General features: G+C 48.8%; 1 protein-coding gene across 1 annotated transcript in view; it reads left to right on the plus strand.

Moving 5' to 3' along the window:
- Positions 1-14,970, plus strand: part of GLT1D1 (glycosyltransferase 1 domain containing 1) — a gene marked incomplete at both ends in the record, with an annotated part of 59,894 nt that extends 44,924 nt beyond the window's left edge. Inside the window, 2 exons of the mRNA XM_080717603.1 lie at positions 1,017-1,115; positions 14,737-14,970. Of these exons, the coding sequence (XP_080573729.1) occupies positions 1,017-1,115; positions 14,737-14,970 (333 nt within the window). The remainder of the gene's footprint in view (positions 1-1,016; positions 1,116-14,736) is intronic.
- Positions 14,971-19,790: the final 4,820 nt, after the last annotated feature.

The following is a 19,790-nucleotide window of genomic DNA, read 5'->3' on the forward strand; positions in this document are numbered from 1 at the left end:
AATATTTTCTTTTATTTTTTAGGGAGTTTGTATATTCTTCTGTTGCCTGTGCCATTGAAATCATATCCAAGAAATCACTGCCAATTTCAATGTTGTGAGGTTTTATGACCCAGATTTTCTCCTAAAAGTTTATAGTCTTAAGATTTATATTTAGGTCTTTTATCTATTTTGAGTTAATACTTGTATATGGGATTAGGTAAAGGTCCAATTTTATTCTTTTCCATGTAATTATTATTTTTTAACAATATTTAGTTAAAAGATTATTATTTCCACCACCAAATGTTCGTGGAAACCTTGTCAAAAATAACTTGACAACATAGGGAAGAATTTAGCTCTAGGCTTGTATTTAACTCTAATGGTCTATATATCTGCCTTTAGAACAGTACTAACTGTTTCGATTATTGTAGCTTTATATGGTTTGAAATCAGAAAATATATATCTGCTAGCTTTGTTCTTTTTCAAGATCGTTTTGGGTATCTAGAATTCATATTCCATATTAGGATAGATTTTTTTCTGAAAAATAAATATATAAATATATGATAGTTTCACCTAAAAAAACAGAAAAAAATATGCTCTAGTAAGAAAGAAAGCAAAAAGAAATATTGAAATGCTATCTTTAAATCATCAAATGCTTGGTATCAGACAAATGAAACTGTTATGTGAGATTATCATTTTTAATTTTGGATAAATTGCTATAATACTAGATGTCAACCACTAAGCCAAGCATGGGAAGGAGGGATGGGGAGAGAATGGGGTGGGGATCGGGTGGGGGCTGACTGGGCGATGTGTGCATGTATGTCTACAAAAGTTTGTATCCCACTATGATGTATGAATACAGTGCACCAATAAAATAAAATTAAAAAAAAAGAGAAAAAAAAATTTAATAGAACAAAATAAAATTGGGCTGGAGGCATAGCTCAGAGGTAGAATGTCCCTGGATTCAATCCCCAGGAGAAAGTAAAAGGAAGGAAGGAAGGAAATAAATGACCGACTGCTGTTCTCTCCTGCCTCCCCAGGCCATGGATCTGGAGGTCCCCGTACTGGCCAGGAACGTCCCCGGGAATGCCGCCCTGGTGCAGCATGGGGTCACAGGGCTATTGTTTGCAGACCCTCAGGTAATGTGCTTCCTGGTTCACCCCGTCTGTGTGGTTCCATCTGTGTGAACTCAGAGCAGCTATGGTCCCTGTCCTCCTGGGCTCAGTACTGCGGCCAGGAGGAGCCCGAGTGTGGGGCGGCTTCCCTTGTTTTCACCTGGGCATCTGCTGGGAAGTGTGACACTAGAAGGAGCTGAGTCTGCGTCGACCGCTGAGTAGCTAGGCAGGGCTTGGGCACGGCAGCCGGCCTCTTAATTGTCCAGGTGTTTCATACCTGAAGCGGGCTCTCTTCAGGTACAGCCTTGCATTTTAGAACACCTGATAAATTTTGGAAGACTGTCATGAGTCTTCGTGTGTGTGTGTGTGTGTGTGTGTGTGTGTGTGTGTGTGTGTGTTACTGGGGATCGAATCAGAGGCATTCTAGGTGCAAGCCATAGGTAGAATACGTTGGGTGTTGTAATTTTTATTTTGAAACAGGGTCTCACACAATTGCCGAGAGTCTCACTAAGTGTCTGAGGCTGGCCTCAAGCCTGTAATCTTGTTTTGGCCTCCCAAGTACTAGGGTGACAGGCACGCACCGCCTCATGTCTGTAGATTTAAAAACCAGGTTCTAGAGCTGGGCGTGATGGCGCACACTTGTAATCCCAGCATTTGGGAGGCGGAGACAGGTGAGACAGGAGGATCATGGTTCATGGACAGCCTCAGCTACTTAGCGAGGCCCTCTGCAACTCAGTGAGACCCTGTTTCAAAATAAAGAATAAAAAATTGGGCAGGGGATGTAGCTCAGAGGTAGAATGCTTCTGGATTCCATCCCCAGACCCACAAAAACAAACAAACAAACAAACAAAAACCTACCAGGTTCTTCTCATAACTATTAGGTCGTGCATCAGATCCAGAAATAGAGGAAGTTGTTATTGAAAGTTGCTCTTAGAGTGACTTGAGCTGGCCGTGGTGGAGCGCGATTGCAATCCCAGTACTTGGAAGGCTGAGCAGAGGCTCTTAGCTTTGAGGCCAGCCTCAGTAATACAGTGAGACTGTCAGCTACCTAGTGAGACCCTGTTTCAAAACAAAACATTAGAAAAAGGGCTGGGGGTGTAGCTCAGAGGCAGAACCCTCCTGGGTACCATCCCCAGTACCACACACGTATACACACAAATTATAGTAACTTCGGAAAATTCAGGTTTTTAAAATGCCCTACAAGCCGGGCGTGGTAGCGCACACTTGTCATCCCAGCATTTGGGAGGCTGAGACAGGAGGATCACAGTTTGCAGCCAGCCTCAGCTACTTAGTGAGGCTCTTTGCAACTCAGTGAGACCCTGTTTTAAAATAAAGAATTAAAAATAGGGCAGGGGGTGTAGCTCAGAGGTAGAATGCCACTGGGTTCCATCCCAAGACCCATACAGACACAAAAAAGGCCCTACAGCAAATGTTTGGTTCGGGATAGCTTTGTCTTTTTTTTTTTTTTTTTTTTTTGATAGAGTTATTAGGTCCCTCCGTTCACCACCAGCGCATCACAAAGCCGAAAGCAGATATCAGCACAGAGAAGCTGCTTGTTGGCTTCAAGGGGTGGAATGGGAAGTGGGCTGGAACAGCACTGCGGGCCCAGGGATGTTTGTGTAGCAGAGGCCTTGTGCTTCGGTTTTGATGATAACACCTAGAAGCCAGGGCAAGAGCAGTAGACTGAAGTTTTTCCGTGGTTGCTGGTCGATGCTGCAGATAAATGTCTATTGATTTATCACCATGACCTGGGCCTTCCAAAACCCACTGCTGCTGAGCTGCAGGTCAGGGAATGACGTCTCCACGGTGGACCCTGCCCCTCATGCCTTGAAATACAACATCCAAACCGGGCGTGGCGGTGCGCGCCTGTCATCCCAGAACCTGAGAGTCAGAGACAGGAGGATCACAGGTTCGGGGCCAGCATCAGCAACAGTGAGGCCCTCAGCAACTGTAGTGAGTCTTTGTTTCTAGATAAAAAAATTTAGGCCGGGGTGGTGGCACACGCTTGTAATTTGGGAGGATGAGACAGGAGGATCATGGTTCTCGACTAGCCTCAGCTATGTAGTGAGGCCCTTTGCAATTCAGTGAGACCCTGTTTCAAAATAAAGAATAAAAAATAGGGCTGGGGGTATAGCTCGGAGGTAGAATGCCCTTGGGTTCCATTTATTTATAAATAAATAAATAAATAAATAAAATCAAAAAGGGCTAAGGCACAGAAGTAGATTGCCTCTAAGTTCACACACACACACACATATGTTAATCTTATTAATTAATGAATTAATTTCATGCTGCTCTGGGGATTTAACTCAGGGGAATTCTACATCTGAGCTATACTCCCAGCACTTAAAAAAATTTTTTTTTTGACCGGGTGTGGTGGCGCACGCTTGTAATCCCTGTGCTTGGGAGGCAAAGACAGGAGGATCGTGCAGGTTCGAAGCCAGCCTCACTGGCTTAAGAGACCCTGTTTCCAAATAAAAATATAAAATAGGTCTGGGAGTGTAGCACAGAGGTAGAAGGGTTCCATCCCCAGTGCCACCAAAAAAAAAAAAATTTTTTTTTTTTGGAAACAGGGTCTTACTAGGTTGCTGAGGGTTTTGCTAAGTTGCTGAAACTGGCCTGGAACCTGTAATCCTCCTGTCTCAGCCCCCCAAGTACTGGATGATAAATGTAGTATATTTACTTTATAGCTCAATTTTAGAATACACACATTAATTAAAAAAAACAACACCTTTGCTTTCCCGTGAACATCTGAATGGCAGACCCTTGTACGTGGACGTCCCGGGGCAGGATGGAGGGGGAGGCGGGCAGTTCTCCTGAGCCCTGAGAGCTTGGCTTGGTGGCACAGCACTGGCGGGCTCTGGGCATCTCCAGGCGTCACCTGGATCCTTTGAGACTCCAACAGTCCTGCCATGCTCACAGAGCTTCTTTGCTACTTATAATGATTCCAACAGTTCCACGTTGTTAGTTTTACAAAGGATGTTAAAAAAATCAAAATAACAGAACTTTCCTGGTTTCACGCGGGGACACTGCATTTCTTAACACTCCAAAATCCGGCGCGCTAGACGCGAATGTCGCACGTGAGTTGATTTTGTTGACTTTCTGGTTTTGATCAGACTTTACCCAACACCAGGAAGGAAGCTGTCACTTCCAAACAAGTATGTCTTAATTGTGTGTGTGTGTGTGTGTGTGTGTGTGTGTGTGTGTGTGTGTGTGTGTGTGTGGCGCAGGGATTAAACCCAGAGGCATTCTACCTCTGGGCCACACCTCCCAGCTCTATTTTATTTATTTTTATTTGGAAACACAGTCTCCCTAAGTTGGGGAGAGCCTAGCTCAGCTGCTGAGGCTGGCCTCAAAACTGCAATTTTTAGGTCTCAGCCTCCCAAGACTTGGGATTACGAGTGTGGACCACCACGTCCAGCTGGCTCTGGAAGCATGCCTTTTGGAATAAGTCTGAGACTATGCTATTATTAGCCTCAACCCAGAAACTTAAAACTTTAACCAGTGGTTGGTGGCCCGTGCTGGCAAGGGTGGTGGTGGTGATGGTGATAATAATTATTATTATTCTTTGGTGCTGGGGATCCTCCGGTACTTGGGGAGTTCCAGGGCATTCTCCCTCCACGTCAGGACGAATGCAGGGCACAGGTGGCGAGCAGCTTGGCACAGCCAGGGCCCTGGCCTGGGACAGGCAGGCTCTGGACCAGGGTTCCCACTCTCCCTCCCTCGGGGTCACCTGGTTCTAAAGGGACAGGGGAAGGCACTGGCCAGCATCATATAAAACATTCTCCTCTCATTTCATTTCTTTCTTCTTTTTTTTTTTTTTTTGGTGGTACTGGGGTTCCTGGAAGCCCTTCTACCTCCGGGCTACACTCCCAGACCTATTTTTACATTTTTATTTGGAAACAGGGTCTCCTAAGCCAGCGCACAGGGCTGGCTTCGAACCTGCACGATCCTCCTGTTTCTGCCTCCCAAGCGCGGGGATAACAAGCATGCACCACCATGCCCGGCTCTCTCATTTCTTTTGAACTTCTCAAAGTCACATATGTGATTCTCAGGAGGTAAAGACCGCTAAAACGAAGGAGTGCCTTATCCGAGCCCGGTGCAGGTCAGCCCTCATCAGCATGACAAACCAGATATAGGGCCTCCTGGGACAGATGGGGTCACCCCTGAAGCCCAGTGGAACTCTGCAGCCGGGCACAGCGGCGCACACCTGTCTTTCTAGCGTTAGGGAGGTGGAGACAAGAGGATCACGGGTTTGCAGTCAGCCTCAGAAACTTAGCAAGTCCCTCTGGGATTTTGTGGGAACGTGTTTCAAAATTGAAAAAAAAGTGGTTTGAGGGTGTAGCTTAGAAGTAGGGCACCCCGGACTCTGAGCTTAATCCCAATGTCATAAACACCCTAACAAAACTCGGGACAAGTTGTGTGTAAAGTACACACTATTTTAAATTATTTATTTAAATTAATTATTTAGCCGGGCGTGGTGGCACATGCTTGTAATCCCTGTGCTTGGGAGGCGGAGACAGGAGGATCACGCGGGTTCGAAGCCAGCTTTGCTGGCTTAAGAGACCCTGTTTCCAAATGAAAATATAAAAAATAGGTTCCTGGGAGTGTAGCTTGGAGGTAGAAGGGTTTCCAGGAACCCCAGTAACACAAAAAATAACTAACTAAATTAATTAATTATTTGAATTATTTAATACCTTAAACTTTTAAAGTAATTGATGCAAAACACATTTGTAAGGACTGGGAAATGGAGTAACCATGTCGCTTACTGTGCGAAACCAGGAAGCCTCAGAGAGACAGGGTATTGGTCATCATTTAGCTAAACCTGTCCCAAGCGGCATGCCCGGATACGCTGCCCATGAATCCTGTGAGAGGGGAACGGCTGGCCCAGTTAGGGAGCGTGAGTCTCTAAGAGACAATGCCCGTTGGAAATATGAGTCCAGCCAAGGATGGCAGCCACAATTTTCTAGTAGGTACATCTAAAAAAAAAAAACAAGAAAGAAGGAAAGAAAGAAAGAAAGAAAGAAAGAAAGAAAGAAAGAAAGAAAGAAAGAGAAAGAAAGGAAGGAAGGAAGGGAGGGAGAAAAAGAAATGGCAGAGCGGCGCATACCTATAATCCTACTACTTGAGAGGTTAGGGCAGGAGGATCATGGGTTCAAAGCTAGTCTCAACAATTGATTGAAGTACTCAGCAACTTAGCAAGACCCTATTTCAAAATTAAAAATGGCCGAGGGTGGAGAATGCCCTTAGGTTCAATCTTTAGTTCCTTATAACAAGAGGAAACTTATTTTCATAACATACTTGATTTAACTCAGCCTATTTAAATTTGTATTATCTCAGACTGTCGTTGATATAAAATATTAGCGAGAAGTTTACAGTCTTCTTTCGGGCTCAGCCTCTGGAAGCCCGCGTTGACTCAGCACTCTAAACACCTCTCAACTTGGAGATTAAGTTTCTCTAAAGAAATTCTTTGGTCTGTCTCTGGGACCCATAGAATTTACAGCTGAGAAAAAGAGCTTCACATACCTAAGTGGCTCCAGATACTTACAGGTTTTTGAGTACCTGAATCGAGAATCAGTTCTGAAGTTCATATCAGTTAAATAACAATTAAGAGTGCCGTTCTCCCCAGTGCGGTGTTGCGTGCCTGTAATTGCAGACTTGGGAGGCTGAGACGGGGGGGTCAGAGCTTGGAGGACAGCCTTAGCAATCTAGTGAGACCTTGTTTCAAAACAGCCACAACAAAAATAAGTAATAAATAAATAAATAAATAAATAATAAATAAATACATTGGGCATGGTGTCACCTGCTTGTAATCCCAGTACTTGGGAGGCTGAGACAGGAGGATCACAGGTTTGCAGCCAGCCTCAGCTACTCTGTGAGGCCCTCCACAACTTAGGGAGACCCTGTTTCAAAATTAAGAATAATAATTTAAACCCAGCATGGTGGTGCACGCTTGTAATCTCAGCATTCGGGAGGCTGAGACAGGAGGATTGCAGTTTGTGGACAGCCTCAGCTACTTAGTGAGGCCTTTTGTAACTCAGTGAGACCCTGTTTCAAAATAAAGAATACAAAATAGGGCTGGGGGTGTAGCTCGGAGGTAGAATGCCCCTGGGTTCCATCCCCAGTACCACAAAAATTAATAATTTAAAAATAGGGCTGGAGATGTAGCTTGGAGGTAGACTGCCCCCAGTTCCACAAAAAATAAAATAAAAATAAATTTAAAAGGGGCTGATGGTGTAGCTTAGAGGTAGGATGCCTCTGGGTTCAATCCAGTACCACAAAAAGAAAAAGAAAAAGAAAAAAAGTGAAATTCTCTGCACACAGGCCACAGTTCAGGTCTTGGGGTCCTTGGGGCTCAGTGGTGGAGAGGGGCATGTGGGGGCAGCTGGCCTCCTGTGCACCTGTGCCTGCCTGATTCCTCTACCTAGTCTCAAGACATCCACAGAGCGGCCATCTTCCTGGTCCATAGGAGACAGCCCTATGTCCTGGGTCATGCTCCTGGGGGCTGCTGGCTGGGATGGGACCCTGGCCAGTCTGATTCCAGAACCAGCGTGCACCCAGGAGAGAAATGCAATAAGAACCATCACTTTCCCCACCCACCCTACCAGCCGTCTCCGCCCCGCGCTTTCTCTGTGTCCGTCTCTGTCTTCTTCCTGCCTCTGCCTCCTACGCTATCCATTGGTCCTCTCTCTCTTTCTTCCTCCCCCAGTTGGTCTGCCTGCCTTTGTCCTCTATCTCCAGTTGCGTCTCTTTCCCGTCTTCCTCTCCATCTCTCTCCCTCCCTCTCCCCTTTCTTGCAAGAGGAAAGGCTCCACTTTTTCTGCCCCCCAATCCTCGGAGATGGAGCCTCTTCATGGCTTATTTGTCCACACTCCTGGGGAGAAGGGACACTGTCTTCTTGCAGCCCCTGCCCTTGGCTTCTGCAGGCGACCCTGGCCCTGGGTGAGAGTGACAGGCGGGAGATGGCAGGGAAGGTCAGCCCCTCGGAGGGCCACGGCTTGGCGAGGTTCGGCTGCAACCGGGACCCGCCACCAGGTGGGGCTGTCCTCTCAGGGAAGAGAGGCTGAGCCGGCCATGAGCAGGAGCCAGGCAGAGATGTAAGACACCCAGAGGGCTCTCAGCGTGGCCTGGCACTCGGGTGGCACAGCGAGGGGGCTGCTTGCTTGAAAACCTCTCAAAGCGGAGGGAGAGAGGGATCCTTTGCTTGCCATTGCAGGATCAAGAGTCTCCGCCATCTCTTCCCTCTCTGCTGCAGTTCCCGAGCAGCCTGGCTCAGCTCCTGCTCTGAGCGTGGCCAGCTCATTCTTTTTGGGCAAATGACTGTGGGGGGAGCAGCCAGGCGCGACTCAGGGGGACCGACGAAGGCCGTCCCTGGCCCGCCTGCACCATCGGGGGCTAGGGAGAGGATCCCGCGGACGGCTTCTGTCTGCTGGAGATGTTGGCCCAGCCCTGGCTCCAATCAGAGCAAAACAGGGCTGCTCTGTGGGTCAGCCCTGCAGGCCGGCTTTAATGTTTCCTAGAACTCAGAGGGAGGGAGGCACTGGCTTGTTAGTACTTGTAGAAATCAGGCAGGTGGCCTGTGAAGGCTGCACCTTCCGGCGGCGATGCCAGAGGGGCAGGTGAGGTGGCCCGCAGGCGCAGACCCCGCCGGGGGCCTCCAGCCTCTGTTGGCCACTTCCTGTCTGTCCCCATGTCTCGAAGGTTTGGAGTTCACAAAACAACAACAACAACAACAAAAAACAGAGCGATTCTATGGCTAAATAATTTTGGGGAAACAGAGGCACAGTGGTCCGTCCTATACCTGTATGACTTTCCCGAAAATTGCTTGTGGTGGCTGTTAGACTGCGCATTCCAGGACTCCACCCCAACCTACTTAATGAGATTCTCGGAGCTGGTCAGGAGGGGTGCGTGTGTTTTACTAATACTGCGAAAGCTTCTTAGAACAGAACGAAAGCCGGGGACTAAGCCTTAACTAACTGCGGGGTTCCGACCAGGAAAGCCTACATGCGACCCACCCCACGCCTTGAACTGGAGCGACGTATGCCGACCTGCAGAAACCTCCAGCTCTCCGCTCAGTAAGCTGTCATATTTACAGCGTCTGGAGAGACACTCCGGGGCAGTTTAATTTAACAGCCAAGGCTGAAACTCTGAGTTTTCATGTGATTGACTTTAGCTCCTCTTGGAGAAACGAGTATATGTCACTCACAGGGGGTGGCCAGGGTGTAATGCTCTGTGAAAGCACCGTGTTTGCAGTTCACCAGCAGCTCTGCGCTACCACCCAGGACCAACTGCTCAGGAACTGCGTCCCCTGTGGTCTGTGGCTCCATGGGACACCACCGTGAGCCGACTGTGGTGAGGGTTAAAGTGTTCTTCCTGGAAAAATAGTCCTTATTATGCTCTCTTGAATGCTCGCGCTGTCTCAGGAGCCCGGGCAGATGGGAAGGATTTGGTGTGAAGTCTCTCCGTCAGCAACTGAAGGGCACTCAGAAAGGAAGAACGCTCTGAGCACTGTCAGCCACTAATCAAACAATCACTTTATGCAGACAAAACGATGCTCTTTGTCATGGGATTTTTTTTTTTTTTTTTTTTTTTTTTTTTTGCAGTACTGGGGATGGAACCCAGGGCATTCTACCTCTGAGCTACACCATCACCCAGCCTGATTTTTTCATTCTTTCTTTTGAAACAGGGTCTCACTGAGTTGCGGAGGGCCTCACTAAGTAGCTGAGGCTGTCCACAAACCGCGATCCTCCTGTCTCAGCCTCCCGAGTGCTGGGATTACAAACGTGCGCCACCACGCCCGGCTTGCGTCATTATTATTATTTTTTTAACTTTAAAAATGTGTCAGCCCGCCGGGCGTGGTGGCGCACGCTTGTAATCCCCGCGCTTGGGAGGCAGAGACAGGAGGATCGCGCAGGTTCGAAGCCAGCCGCACTCACTGGTTTAGGAGACCCTGTTTCCAAATAAAAATGTAAAAATAGGTCTGGGAGCGTAGCCCGGAGGTAGAAGGGCTTCCAGGAACCCCAGTACCACCAAAAAAAAAAAAAAAAAAAAAATGTGTCAGCTGAGCACATACCTCTGAACTTGGAGCTTGATTTGGTCCAGACATTTATTTTGTTTAGCTGCTGTGTTCTCAAGGAGGCCGGCCCTGGCGCCTTCGCGTGGCGTCCCCAGGACAGGCGTGGGAGCTTAGATTCCGCAAGGCTTCCCTTGGGCATCGAACTGCATACGTCCAGCACATTCTGTAGATCAGAGCAAGTTGCCTGGCCAGCGGTTTTCACGGAGAAGGGAGGCGAAACGTGTCTCCAGGAGACACAGGCGGGGGCGCGTGCGGCCCCCTTTGCCATACCGTCTTCCCCAGCGCGCCGGTGACAGCCTGTGGCCCTCAAGCCCGGCTAAACTGGTGGCTCCAGCTGTCACCCAGATGCTGTTTCAGGGCAGCAGAAAATCCTCCTGGAAGCCGGGGAGGGATCCTACGATCCAAGAGAGATTTTTCTTTTCCCATCTTTTCTTGTCGCTTTTCCTCACCTTCTTTCTCCTTTCCGGGTTTTATCATGTTGACACATAAGTGGTATGTGGCTCCCAACCCAGTTCTTGTTTGCTTTACTTGTCTTTTGTTTTCCCAGACTTCCTTGCTGAAAGAAAAAAAAATAGATAAAGAGAGCGTTTTATCACAACTCGTTCCTAGAAACCCCATTGTCAGGCTTGTGTTGTAAAATGGCCTCACATCCCGTAGAAATAATGGGCAGGGGGGTGGGGTTTCAGCCACAGCCTCCCATTCTGATAAATCAAAGATATGACCAGCACCGTAAAAATAATAGGCCAGAGCTGGACGCCTCCTGAATAATTTTAATATGGCTGCTATTTCGCCATGAGATGGGGATAAATGTGCTGTGTTTTTATTATGAAAAGAACACTAATTTACCATAAAGTGTATACATGATACATAAAAATATAATTCTACTCTTGTAAATATTGCTATTTATATTGCAAGCTATAAAAGGCATTCAGCATTTAATTAACAATAATTTTGAGAATATGCGGACATTTCTTTTAAGCAGCGAAGCACTGTCTATTAATCTCGGGCACTGGTGCCTTATTAGAATCTACGCAGGTTTTAAGGGAAATAATAAGTGCAACGATAGTGTAGTACTGCTAGGGCTCTGCCCTCAATTCTTTATTGTATTAACTCACTCCATCTTCTCCGCAGGCTAGGAAATAGGGACTGTCATCTCCTTAGTTTACAGCTGAGACCCTGAGGCGAGGAGAGGGGGAGAGGTTTGCCCAATGCTGCCTCAAGAAGGGCGCACGCCCGTAATCTCAGTACTTGGGAGTCTGAGGCAGGAGGATCACGGGTTCAAGGCCAGCCTCAGCAACTTAATGAGACTGTCAGCCACTTAGTGAGACCCTATTTCAAAATAAAAAATATAAAAGGCTGGGGGCCAGACTTCTGTTCTCTCATGATGTGAGATCAGCTTGATGTGGAGGCGACTTCTGTCCTCCACCATGCGGGAGCGACGTGTGGCCTCCGTGATGTGGGAGCGGCTTCTGTCCTCCACGTGTGGGAGCACCGACCGACCCTCCACAATTTCTGCCACCGTGGTCACTGACACTTAGGCTTTGGGGCTGACCCTGTGGACTGAAACCTCTGAAACCCCAAAATAGTAGCAATCCCTCAGAGAATAATTCCTTTGGGAAATATTGAAGCTTGGACCTCTGAGAGTTTGGCTTTACCCAACTATGGGTGTCTCTGAAAGGATGTGATGAGACCGCTTCCTGGAGGATTTACCAAAATACACTCAAGACTGGACTCTAATTACTACTTTCAGAGCGTCATTTGAAATGGACCAGCACGTGGGAAGAACAAAGTCCCTTCTCATGGTTGTTGTTTTTTTTCCTGAGACTTATATTTGCAAAAATCTAACAAAGTCAGCACTCCGCCATTACAGAGCAGATAAGGACAGTCCCAGTAAACAGCACAGAGGCCCCAGACCCTCATTCTTCATATCCACGCTCTTTCAGGCATCTTTTGGCTTCTGTTTGATCGCAACTTCATGTCCTCTGCGGCAAGAAGTCCTGAGCCTCTGACAGATGAAGGCTGTCACCATCAGGCACAGTGTTCTTCTCAGCCTGATGGTATTTTTTTCTTGAGTTTCAAACATAATCCTAGTATTTTTCTGATAGAGATTTAAAAACATTAGATACAGTACTGCCAGGGGAGCATTGTTACTGAATCATTAATGTTTTTTATAACATATTCCACAATATTTTTTTAAATTATCATTCAATCTGTGAGATTCTTGAATTGTTCCTTGCCAGAACATATACTGAAGCATACTGGTCAATGAAGTTCTGGTAGCCCTTTGGACATGATACTGAATGCTTATTTATCTATTTATTTATTTACCCTGTCTTCAGTTTCTGTTCACCCTGCTCTCAATTACTCTCTCCCTTTTTAACTTTCTTACTCTCTGGCTCTTATTTCTTTTTAAATTTTATTTATTGGTACTGGGGATGGGACCCAGGGGCATTCTACCTCCAAGCTACCCCCCCATCCTATCAGTTCTTCTCTGTATCAATTAAGAATGTAAATAAATATAAAATAAAAGGTGCTGGGGACATAACTCGGAGGTAGAGTGCCCCTGGTTCAATCTCTAGTACCAAACCAAGCTAAACAAAACAAAAAACAAAGACAGAAACGAAAGGCAGAGTGGCGTGAGCTCAAACCCAGGCGGCCTGGCTCGAGCACTCAGTTTGTGACTTGTATCCAAGCATAATAAATAATGCATGCTCCCCTCCTCTCCCTGAACACTTTTTTAATATCAAAATCATTCCAATTTTACTAATGACAAAGGGTTTGATATTAAAAGCCGGTGGGCAGGAGCCCCCCATGACCGCACCAGGATTGAGTCTCGTAGATAAGGAGCCTGAGCAGGAAGGTGGCCCGACGGGCAGCAGGCCAAGGCTGGGTGAGAAAAGCCAGGGCCCCTCTCCCTCCACCCCCTTCTTCCCACCAGCAGCTTGGGACCCGGGCCAGGCCGGCCGTCAGTGCCCTCTGCCCCGCGCAGACACCAGGGTGGGGCTCAGAGAGGCGGAGTGGCGAACCCAGAGCCACACAGCTATGAGGGGCTGACCTGAAGCCCAGCGCTCCTCTGAGCCGGTGCTGCTGTCCACGGACTGAAGACGCGCCGCACCCAGGGGCCGCGGCAGCCCACAGCAGGGACAGAAGGGGCGGCAGAGAGTGAGACGGATTCCAGGGGTGGAGCGTTCCTGTCCCAGCCTGAGCTCAGAAAGGAAGGAAGGGATCATGGCCCCTGGGATGCTGGGGAGAAAAGAAACAAATTTCCTTGACTAGAGAAGAAAGGAGAGGAAAGCAAACTCCGTAGCTCTGGAATTTTCCACGGTGTTCGTGTGTGTGTGTGTGTGTGTGTGTGTATGTGTGTGTGCATTTGTGTTTGCATGTGTGTATGCATATGTGTGTGCAAGTGTGCGTATATATTATATGGATATGTTTGTGTATATCTATTTGTATATTGGTACACATTATTTATTTATCCATTTTTTTTTTATTGGAGATTGAATTCAGGGCCATTCTATCTCTGAACCACACCCTCAACCCTTTTTATTTTTATTTTGAAGCGCCATCTCACTCAATGGCTGAGGCTGGTCTCAAACCTTTGATACTCCTGTCTTGGCCTCCCAAGAACTGAGATTAAAGGCAGCCGGGCGTGGGGGCGCACGCTTGTAATCCCCGTTCTTGGGAGGCGGAGACAGGAGGATCGTGCAGGTTCAAAGCCAGGCTCGCTGGCTTAAGAGACCCTGTTTCCAAATAAAAAATATAAGATGGGTCTCGGAGTATAGCCCGGAGGTAGAAGGGTTCCATCCCTAATACCACCAAAGACAAACAAACAAACAAACAAACAAATAAATAAAGGCATGCACCACCATGCCTGGCTTCAGAAAAGTCTCCTCTATCCAAATTCAAAGATGCCATCTTTGTTTTTCCCTCTTGTGGTATCGGGAATTAAAATCAATGCTATTCTCCCTCCAAGCTACACTTCCATCCCTTTTTAACTTTTTTTTTAAACAGGGTTTAAGCCGGGCGTGGTGGCGCATGCTTGTAATCCCCGCGCTTGGGAGGCAGAGACAAGAGGATCCTGCAGGTTCGAAGCCAGCCGCGCTGGCTTAAGAGACCCTGTTTCAAAAATATAAAATAGGTCTGGGAGTGTAGCCCGGAGGTAGAAGGGCTTCCAGGAACCCCAGTACCACAAAAAAAAAAAAACCCAAAAAATAAAACAGGGTTTAAGTTGTGAGGCTCTCCTTGAACCTGCAATCCTCCTGTCTCAGCCTCCTGTCTCAGCCTCCTGTCTCAGCCTCCTGTCTCAGCCTCCCAAGTTCTATAATCACAGGCGTGCGCCACCACACCTGGCTCATTTATTTCCAAATTTCAGTGCTTGCCATCAACTTTAGCCCCTCCTAAAAACTCTTTTCTCCAGGGCAGGGGAGGCAGACAGAAAGAGAGACCAGGAGCTAATGCAGATGCTGGCTTTTGATGCAGTTGTAAAAAAACAAAAAACAAAAAACAAAAACCCGCCACCAGCTGCTCATGTCTTTTATCCGCATTTTTTTTTTTTTTTTTTTTTTTTTGCAGGAATTTATTCAGCTGGCTAAGAGACTGGTTAGTGACCCTGTACTGGAAAAAGAACTTGTGGCCAACGGCAGGGAGTATGTGAGAAGCCACAACTCCTGGAGAGTGGAAAGAGACACCTACCAGCAGCTCGTCAGGAAGCTGGAGGGGGCTGCAGAGCGCGGCGGGTCACCCCGCCCCGGGCAGACACCCAGAGACAGCCCAGCCCAGAGCATCGGCTGTCAGCTGCAGCCATAGAGCCCTGGCTATGCGGCGCCCAGCCCACAGCCTTCTGAGCTGCGGGCGGCATTCTGGACCGGCCCACGGCTCTGGGTGCTGATGCGGGCTCACTGGTGAATCGGCTGAAAGCCGAGGGGGACGTGTAGCTTCCGGGGCATTCAGGGGAGAATTTGATCACCAGCCGCAGAACTTTCTCATAGACGGCAGAGATCCGTATTTCAGCAATCCCAGGCAGACCCCTCCCTCACCTGTCTTCCGAGGGACCTGTTTCCATGCTTGGCACTTCAGGAAAGCAAGAACAGAGGTCGGGAATGTCAACCGATGGCGACATAGCGGGGTCAGCCTGCAGTCCTGCAGTGGCGGCCTCCCCACGTCAGCCCACCCTCCCAGGGAAAGTAGGCTCTGTTGTCCGTTGGCAGCTGTATTTGCCTGGGGGAAGCCGCCCCCAAGGACTGGAATCATTGATTGCATTCAGTGAAAATAAGTAGGGATTGAAAAGGCCCCCGGCCTCCCTCATGAGCCTGACGTAGACAGCAGCGTGGGCCCCTCCTGGACCAGGCTTTTGTAAGGAGTTTTTAGACTTCTTAACAGGAGAAGCAGGGGCCAGTGCTCTTCCCTCTAAGCCTGAACTCATCCTGGACGTTTTGTCTTTTAACATCAAATTCTTAAAGAGAAGCAAAACCAACACTGCATCATGAAGGCGAGCGCCCTCAAAGGAAACGCTTCGGTCCATGGCTCTGCGCCCGATTCTCTACACGACAGGCCGCACCTCCATCACAGAGCAAGGCCACTTTCCAGAAAGCAGTCGGCGGAGACGATCGGGCTCCTCGAACCCGCAGCTCAGCCCATCGGGGGCCAGCCGCGCGATGCCCGCTTTGCAGTGCCCTCCCTGGGCGCTAGGGCCAACCTGCTGGATCCGGATATGGGGAGAGAGGGGGGGAGAAGCGGGCACGAGGCCCGTGAGCAAGCATCCAGTTATGTCCAGCCCCTCTGAGCTCTCCACCCGCAGCGCTGATGTTCATGAAGTGCCAAACGCCGGGGAGCGCAGGGGCGCGACCCCCACCAGGTCCACTGCTCCGGCCGGCCGTCCTGCATAAAGTAAACACCCACCGGGGCATTTTGGGGAAGAGCGGGTTTTCAAGTTAATAAAGTATGTCACCCTCGGCGGTGCAAAAAGAGTCACTATTTATCCCCCCCGTGAGCAGGCTCCCAGCAGGACAGCCCCTGCCTCTGATTCCTGCACCTGAAGAGGAAGTGCTGGCACTGGCACCCTAATGCCAAGTGAAGGGGGGCGCAAGGTGCAAACGTAACCAGGCGAGCTGGCGCAGGCCTGTCGTCCCAGTACTCGGGAGGCTGAGGCAGGAGGACTGCAGCTGGCTCAAGGTGAGTCTCAGCTGAGGCCATTGGCGACTTAGCAAGACCATGCTTCAGAATAAAAAAATAAAATAGGGTTGGAGGTGTCACTCAGAGGTAGAATGTCCCTGGGTTCAAGATTCAGCCCCAAATTAAATAAATAAATAAAATGCAAACAGCAAACATTACACACATATGTAATATATTACATATATTACATTATATAATTTACTATATATTATTATATTATATATTTTATTAATATTACACACACACACATATATCGCACTGAGGATTGAACCCAAGGGCATTCTACCTCTCAGCGAAAACCCTAGCCTTTGTTTTTGTGGTAGTGGGGATTGAACCCAGGGGCATTCTACCTCTGAGATATATCCCCAGTCCTGTTTTTTATTATTTATTTTGAAACAGGGTCTCAGTAAATTGCAGAGGGCCTCACTAAGTAGCTGAAGCTGGCCTTGAGTCTGTGATCCTCCTGTCCTAGCCTCCCAAATGCTGGGATTACAAGCCTGAGTCACCATACCTGGCTAATCCCCAACCCTTTTTTAATTAATTAATTGATTGTGTGGGGGGGGATACTGGGGGTTGAATCCAGAGCATACACTGCTTAAGCTACACCTCCAGTCCAACCTTACTTTTTTAAAAATTTGAAACAGGGTCTCACTAAGTCTTGCTAAACTGCCAAGGCTGGTCTAACCTGTGATCCTCCTGTCTCAGCCTCCCGAGTACTCGGGCGACAGGTGTGCGCCATGACGTCCGACTCTTATTTTTGATTTGGAAGCAGAGTCTTGCTAAGCTGCGGAGGCTGGCTTTGAACCTGAGACCCTCCTGTCTCAGGCTCTCCTCTTAACATTTAGCCACTCCAGTTACTAAGGTTTTAAGAATCTCCAGAGCAAGGCTCCGCCACTCCTGGTGGGAGGCGGTGAGCGTAAATCACACTGGGAACAGAACAGATCCCACTCTCGGCAGAAGCAAGTCGTCCTCAGGCCAGCTCAAAGCCGGGTAGTTAATAGCTCATTGTAACTGGAAGCGGAAACAGAATCCATCTCGGACATCCTTGTCCTCCCCCCGTGGCCACTCACAGACAAGGCTACAGTTTGGGGAAAATCTTTGAGGTTATCATCCATAACATTCCTGTGAATAAAGGAAGAGGCAGCCTGCCAAGGGCGTGTCGAAGGCGGCGGAGGCTTCCATGTGGAAATCAACTATTTATCGCCTCGGTGACGGATAGCCTTTTTCATTAAGCTGTCCAATGTAACCTCATCATTGTGGGAAGTGTCTCTCTTTGCTTTTTTGGGTGGCCAGGAAGTCACTAGAGGCTGACAGCTCTCTCCGAGTACCCTCAGGGTGGTCAGAGCAGGGGTTTTGGAGCGTGTTTCCAAAGACCCATGAGTCACACCTTTGCAGCCAGGCATGGGGGCACGCACCTGTCACCCCAGTACTTGGGAGGCTGAGACAGGAGGGTCGCAGGTTCCAGGGCAGCCTCAGAAGGAGTGGGACTCTCATCCACCTGGCAAGCCCTGTTTCAAAAATAAACAAGAAAGCAAATGCATTTCTCAAAAGAAAATTCCAGAGCCGGTATGGTGATGCATGCCTGTCTGTAATCCTAGAACCTGGGAGGCTGAGACAGGAGGATCACAGGTTGGAGGTCAGCCTCAGCAATGAGAAAGACCCTCGGCAACTTTGGAGACCCTCTTTCCAAGTAAAAAGCGGAAATAAAATACGGAGTGGGGGTGTAGCTCAGAGGTAGAATGCCCCCTGGGTTCAGTTCCCAGTACAAGAAAGAATGAAAGAAGAAAAGGAAGGAAGAAAGGAAGGAAAGGAAGGAAGGAAGGGAAGGAAGGAAGGCAGGCAGGCAGGCAGACAGGCAGACAGACAATTCCAGCAGTTAAATGTGGCGAAGCAGACAAGACAGGGCTGGGAGTGACCGGGATGTGGTGGGACAGACTTGCTGGCATGGGACGCCGGGAGGTGCCCATGAGGAGCGGCGCCCGCGCTGAGATGGGAGCCTGGAGAAGGGGGAGCAGCTAGAGAGCAAGACGGTCCAGATTGGGGCGGAGGAGACGCAGACGCCTTCTGTGGACAGAGCTCGCGGGGAGGGGTTTGGAGGCAGGGCAGGGCCGGAGCCCTCTCTGTCTCTGCTCAGGTGGGGAGGGTCTGGGGCTCAGGTTTTGACCTCACGTCGGAGGAGCACTGTGGAAGAGCAGGGAGCAGCGTGGTGGTCAGGTTCGGCCACTTTGAGGAGAACGGGCAGTGGGGGGCCAGGGCGGAGCAGGAGATGGTGGGGCCCGTGGGAAGGCAACGGGGCACGCGGTAGAGACAGATGCGGGACACATTCGGAGGCAACACAGAAGACACACGGCTCTTAGGCCGAAGACGCTGGGAACGGAGCCGTCAGCCTGCGCAGCCCCTAGGTCCAGCCCCGCGAGGCCGGCGTCCAGTCTCAGCCTCCTCAGAGGCAGCTTCAGTGAGGAGAGCACCGCGCACTGGCTCTGGCCCTGAGCAGCTGGGGCTTGTCAGGTGCCAGTGCATAATTGTGTTTCTTTCTTTCTCTCTTTCTTTCCCTCTCTTTTTTCTTTTCTTTTCTTTCTTGTGTGTTACTGGGGATTGAATCCAGAGGGACTCTACCTCTGAGCTACATCGCCCAGCCCTATTTTATTTTTATTTGGAAACAGGGTCTCACTAAGCTGATGAGAATCTCACTACTTGCTGAGGCTGTTTTTGAACCTTTGATCCGCCTTTCTTAGCCTCCCAAGTACTGGGATTCCAGGGGTGTGCCACCCTGCCCAGCACCCATCCTTCTATCCGTCCTTCCTTTCTTCCTTCCTTCTTTTCTTCTTTTCTTGCCTTTTATTTCTTCTTTTCCTTTCTTCCTTTATTGCACCCCCCAAAGGGGCATTCTATCTCTGACCAACACCCTGAGCCCTTTTTATCGTTTATTTTGAAACAGGCTCTAAGTTTCCAAGGGCCTTGCTAAATTAAAGAAGCTGGCCTCAAACTTTGTTTTTTAGAACTGGAGATTGAACCCAGGTGCATTTGACCTCCAAGCTACATCTCCAGCCCTATTTTTTTTTAAATTTTTTTTAAGATTTAAAGAAGTTTATTAAAAGATAGAAATACAGAGGCTAGGTACAGCTCCATACCAGACTGGCGTGGAGGGGTGACTCGAATGAATACACCCTTTTATTCTTTATTTTGAAGCAGGGTCTCACTGAGTTGCAGAGGGCCTCACGAAGTAGCTGAGGCTGTCCGAGAACCACGATCCTCCCGTCTCAGCCTCCCGAATGCTGGGATGACAAGTGTCCCCACCACGCACAGCCTGGCCTCAAAACTTTTGATCCTCCTGCCTCAGCCTCCCAAGTACCATGAGCACAGGGCCTGAGCCAAACCTAATCTAGCTTCCACCCAGACCTTTTATTCTTTTTGAGACTGTGGGTTGAGTCCAAAGCTATTCTACCTCTGAGCTA

The sequence above is a fragment of the Muscardinus avellanarius genome (assembly GCF_963383645.1).
Source record: "Muscardinus avellanarius genome assembly, chromosome: 21".
Classification (NCBI taxonomy): Eukaryota; Metazoa; Chordata; class Mammalia; order Rodentia; family Gliridae; genus Muscardinus; species Muscardinus avellanarius.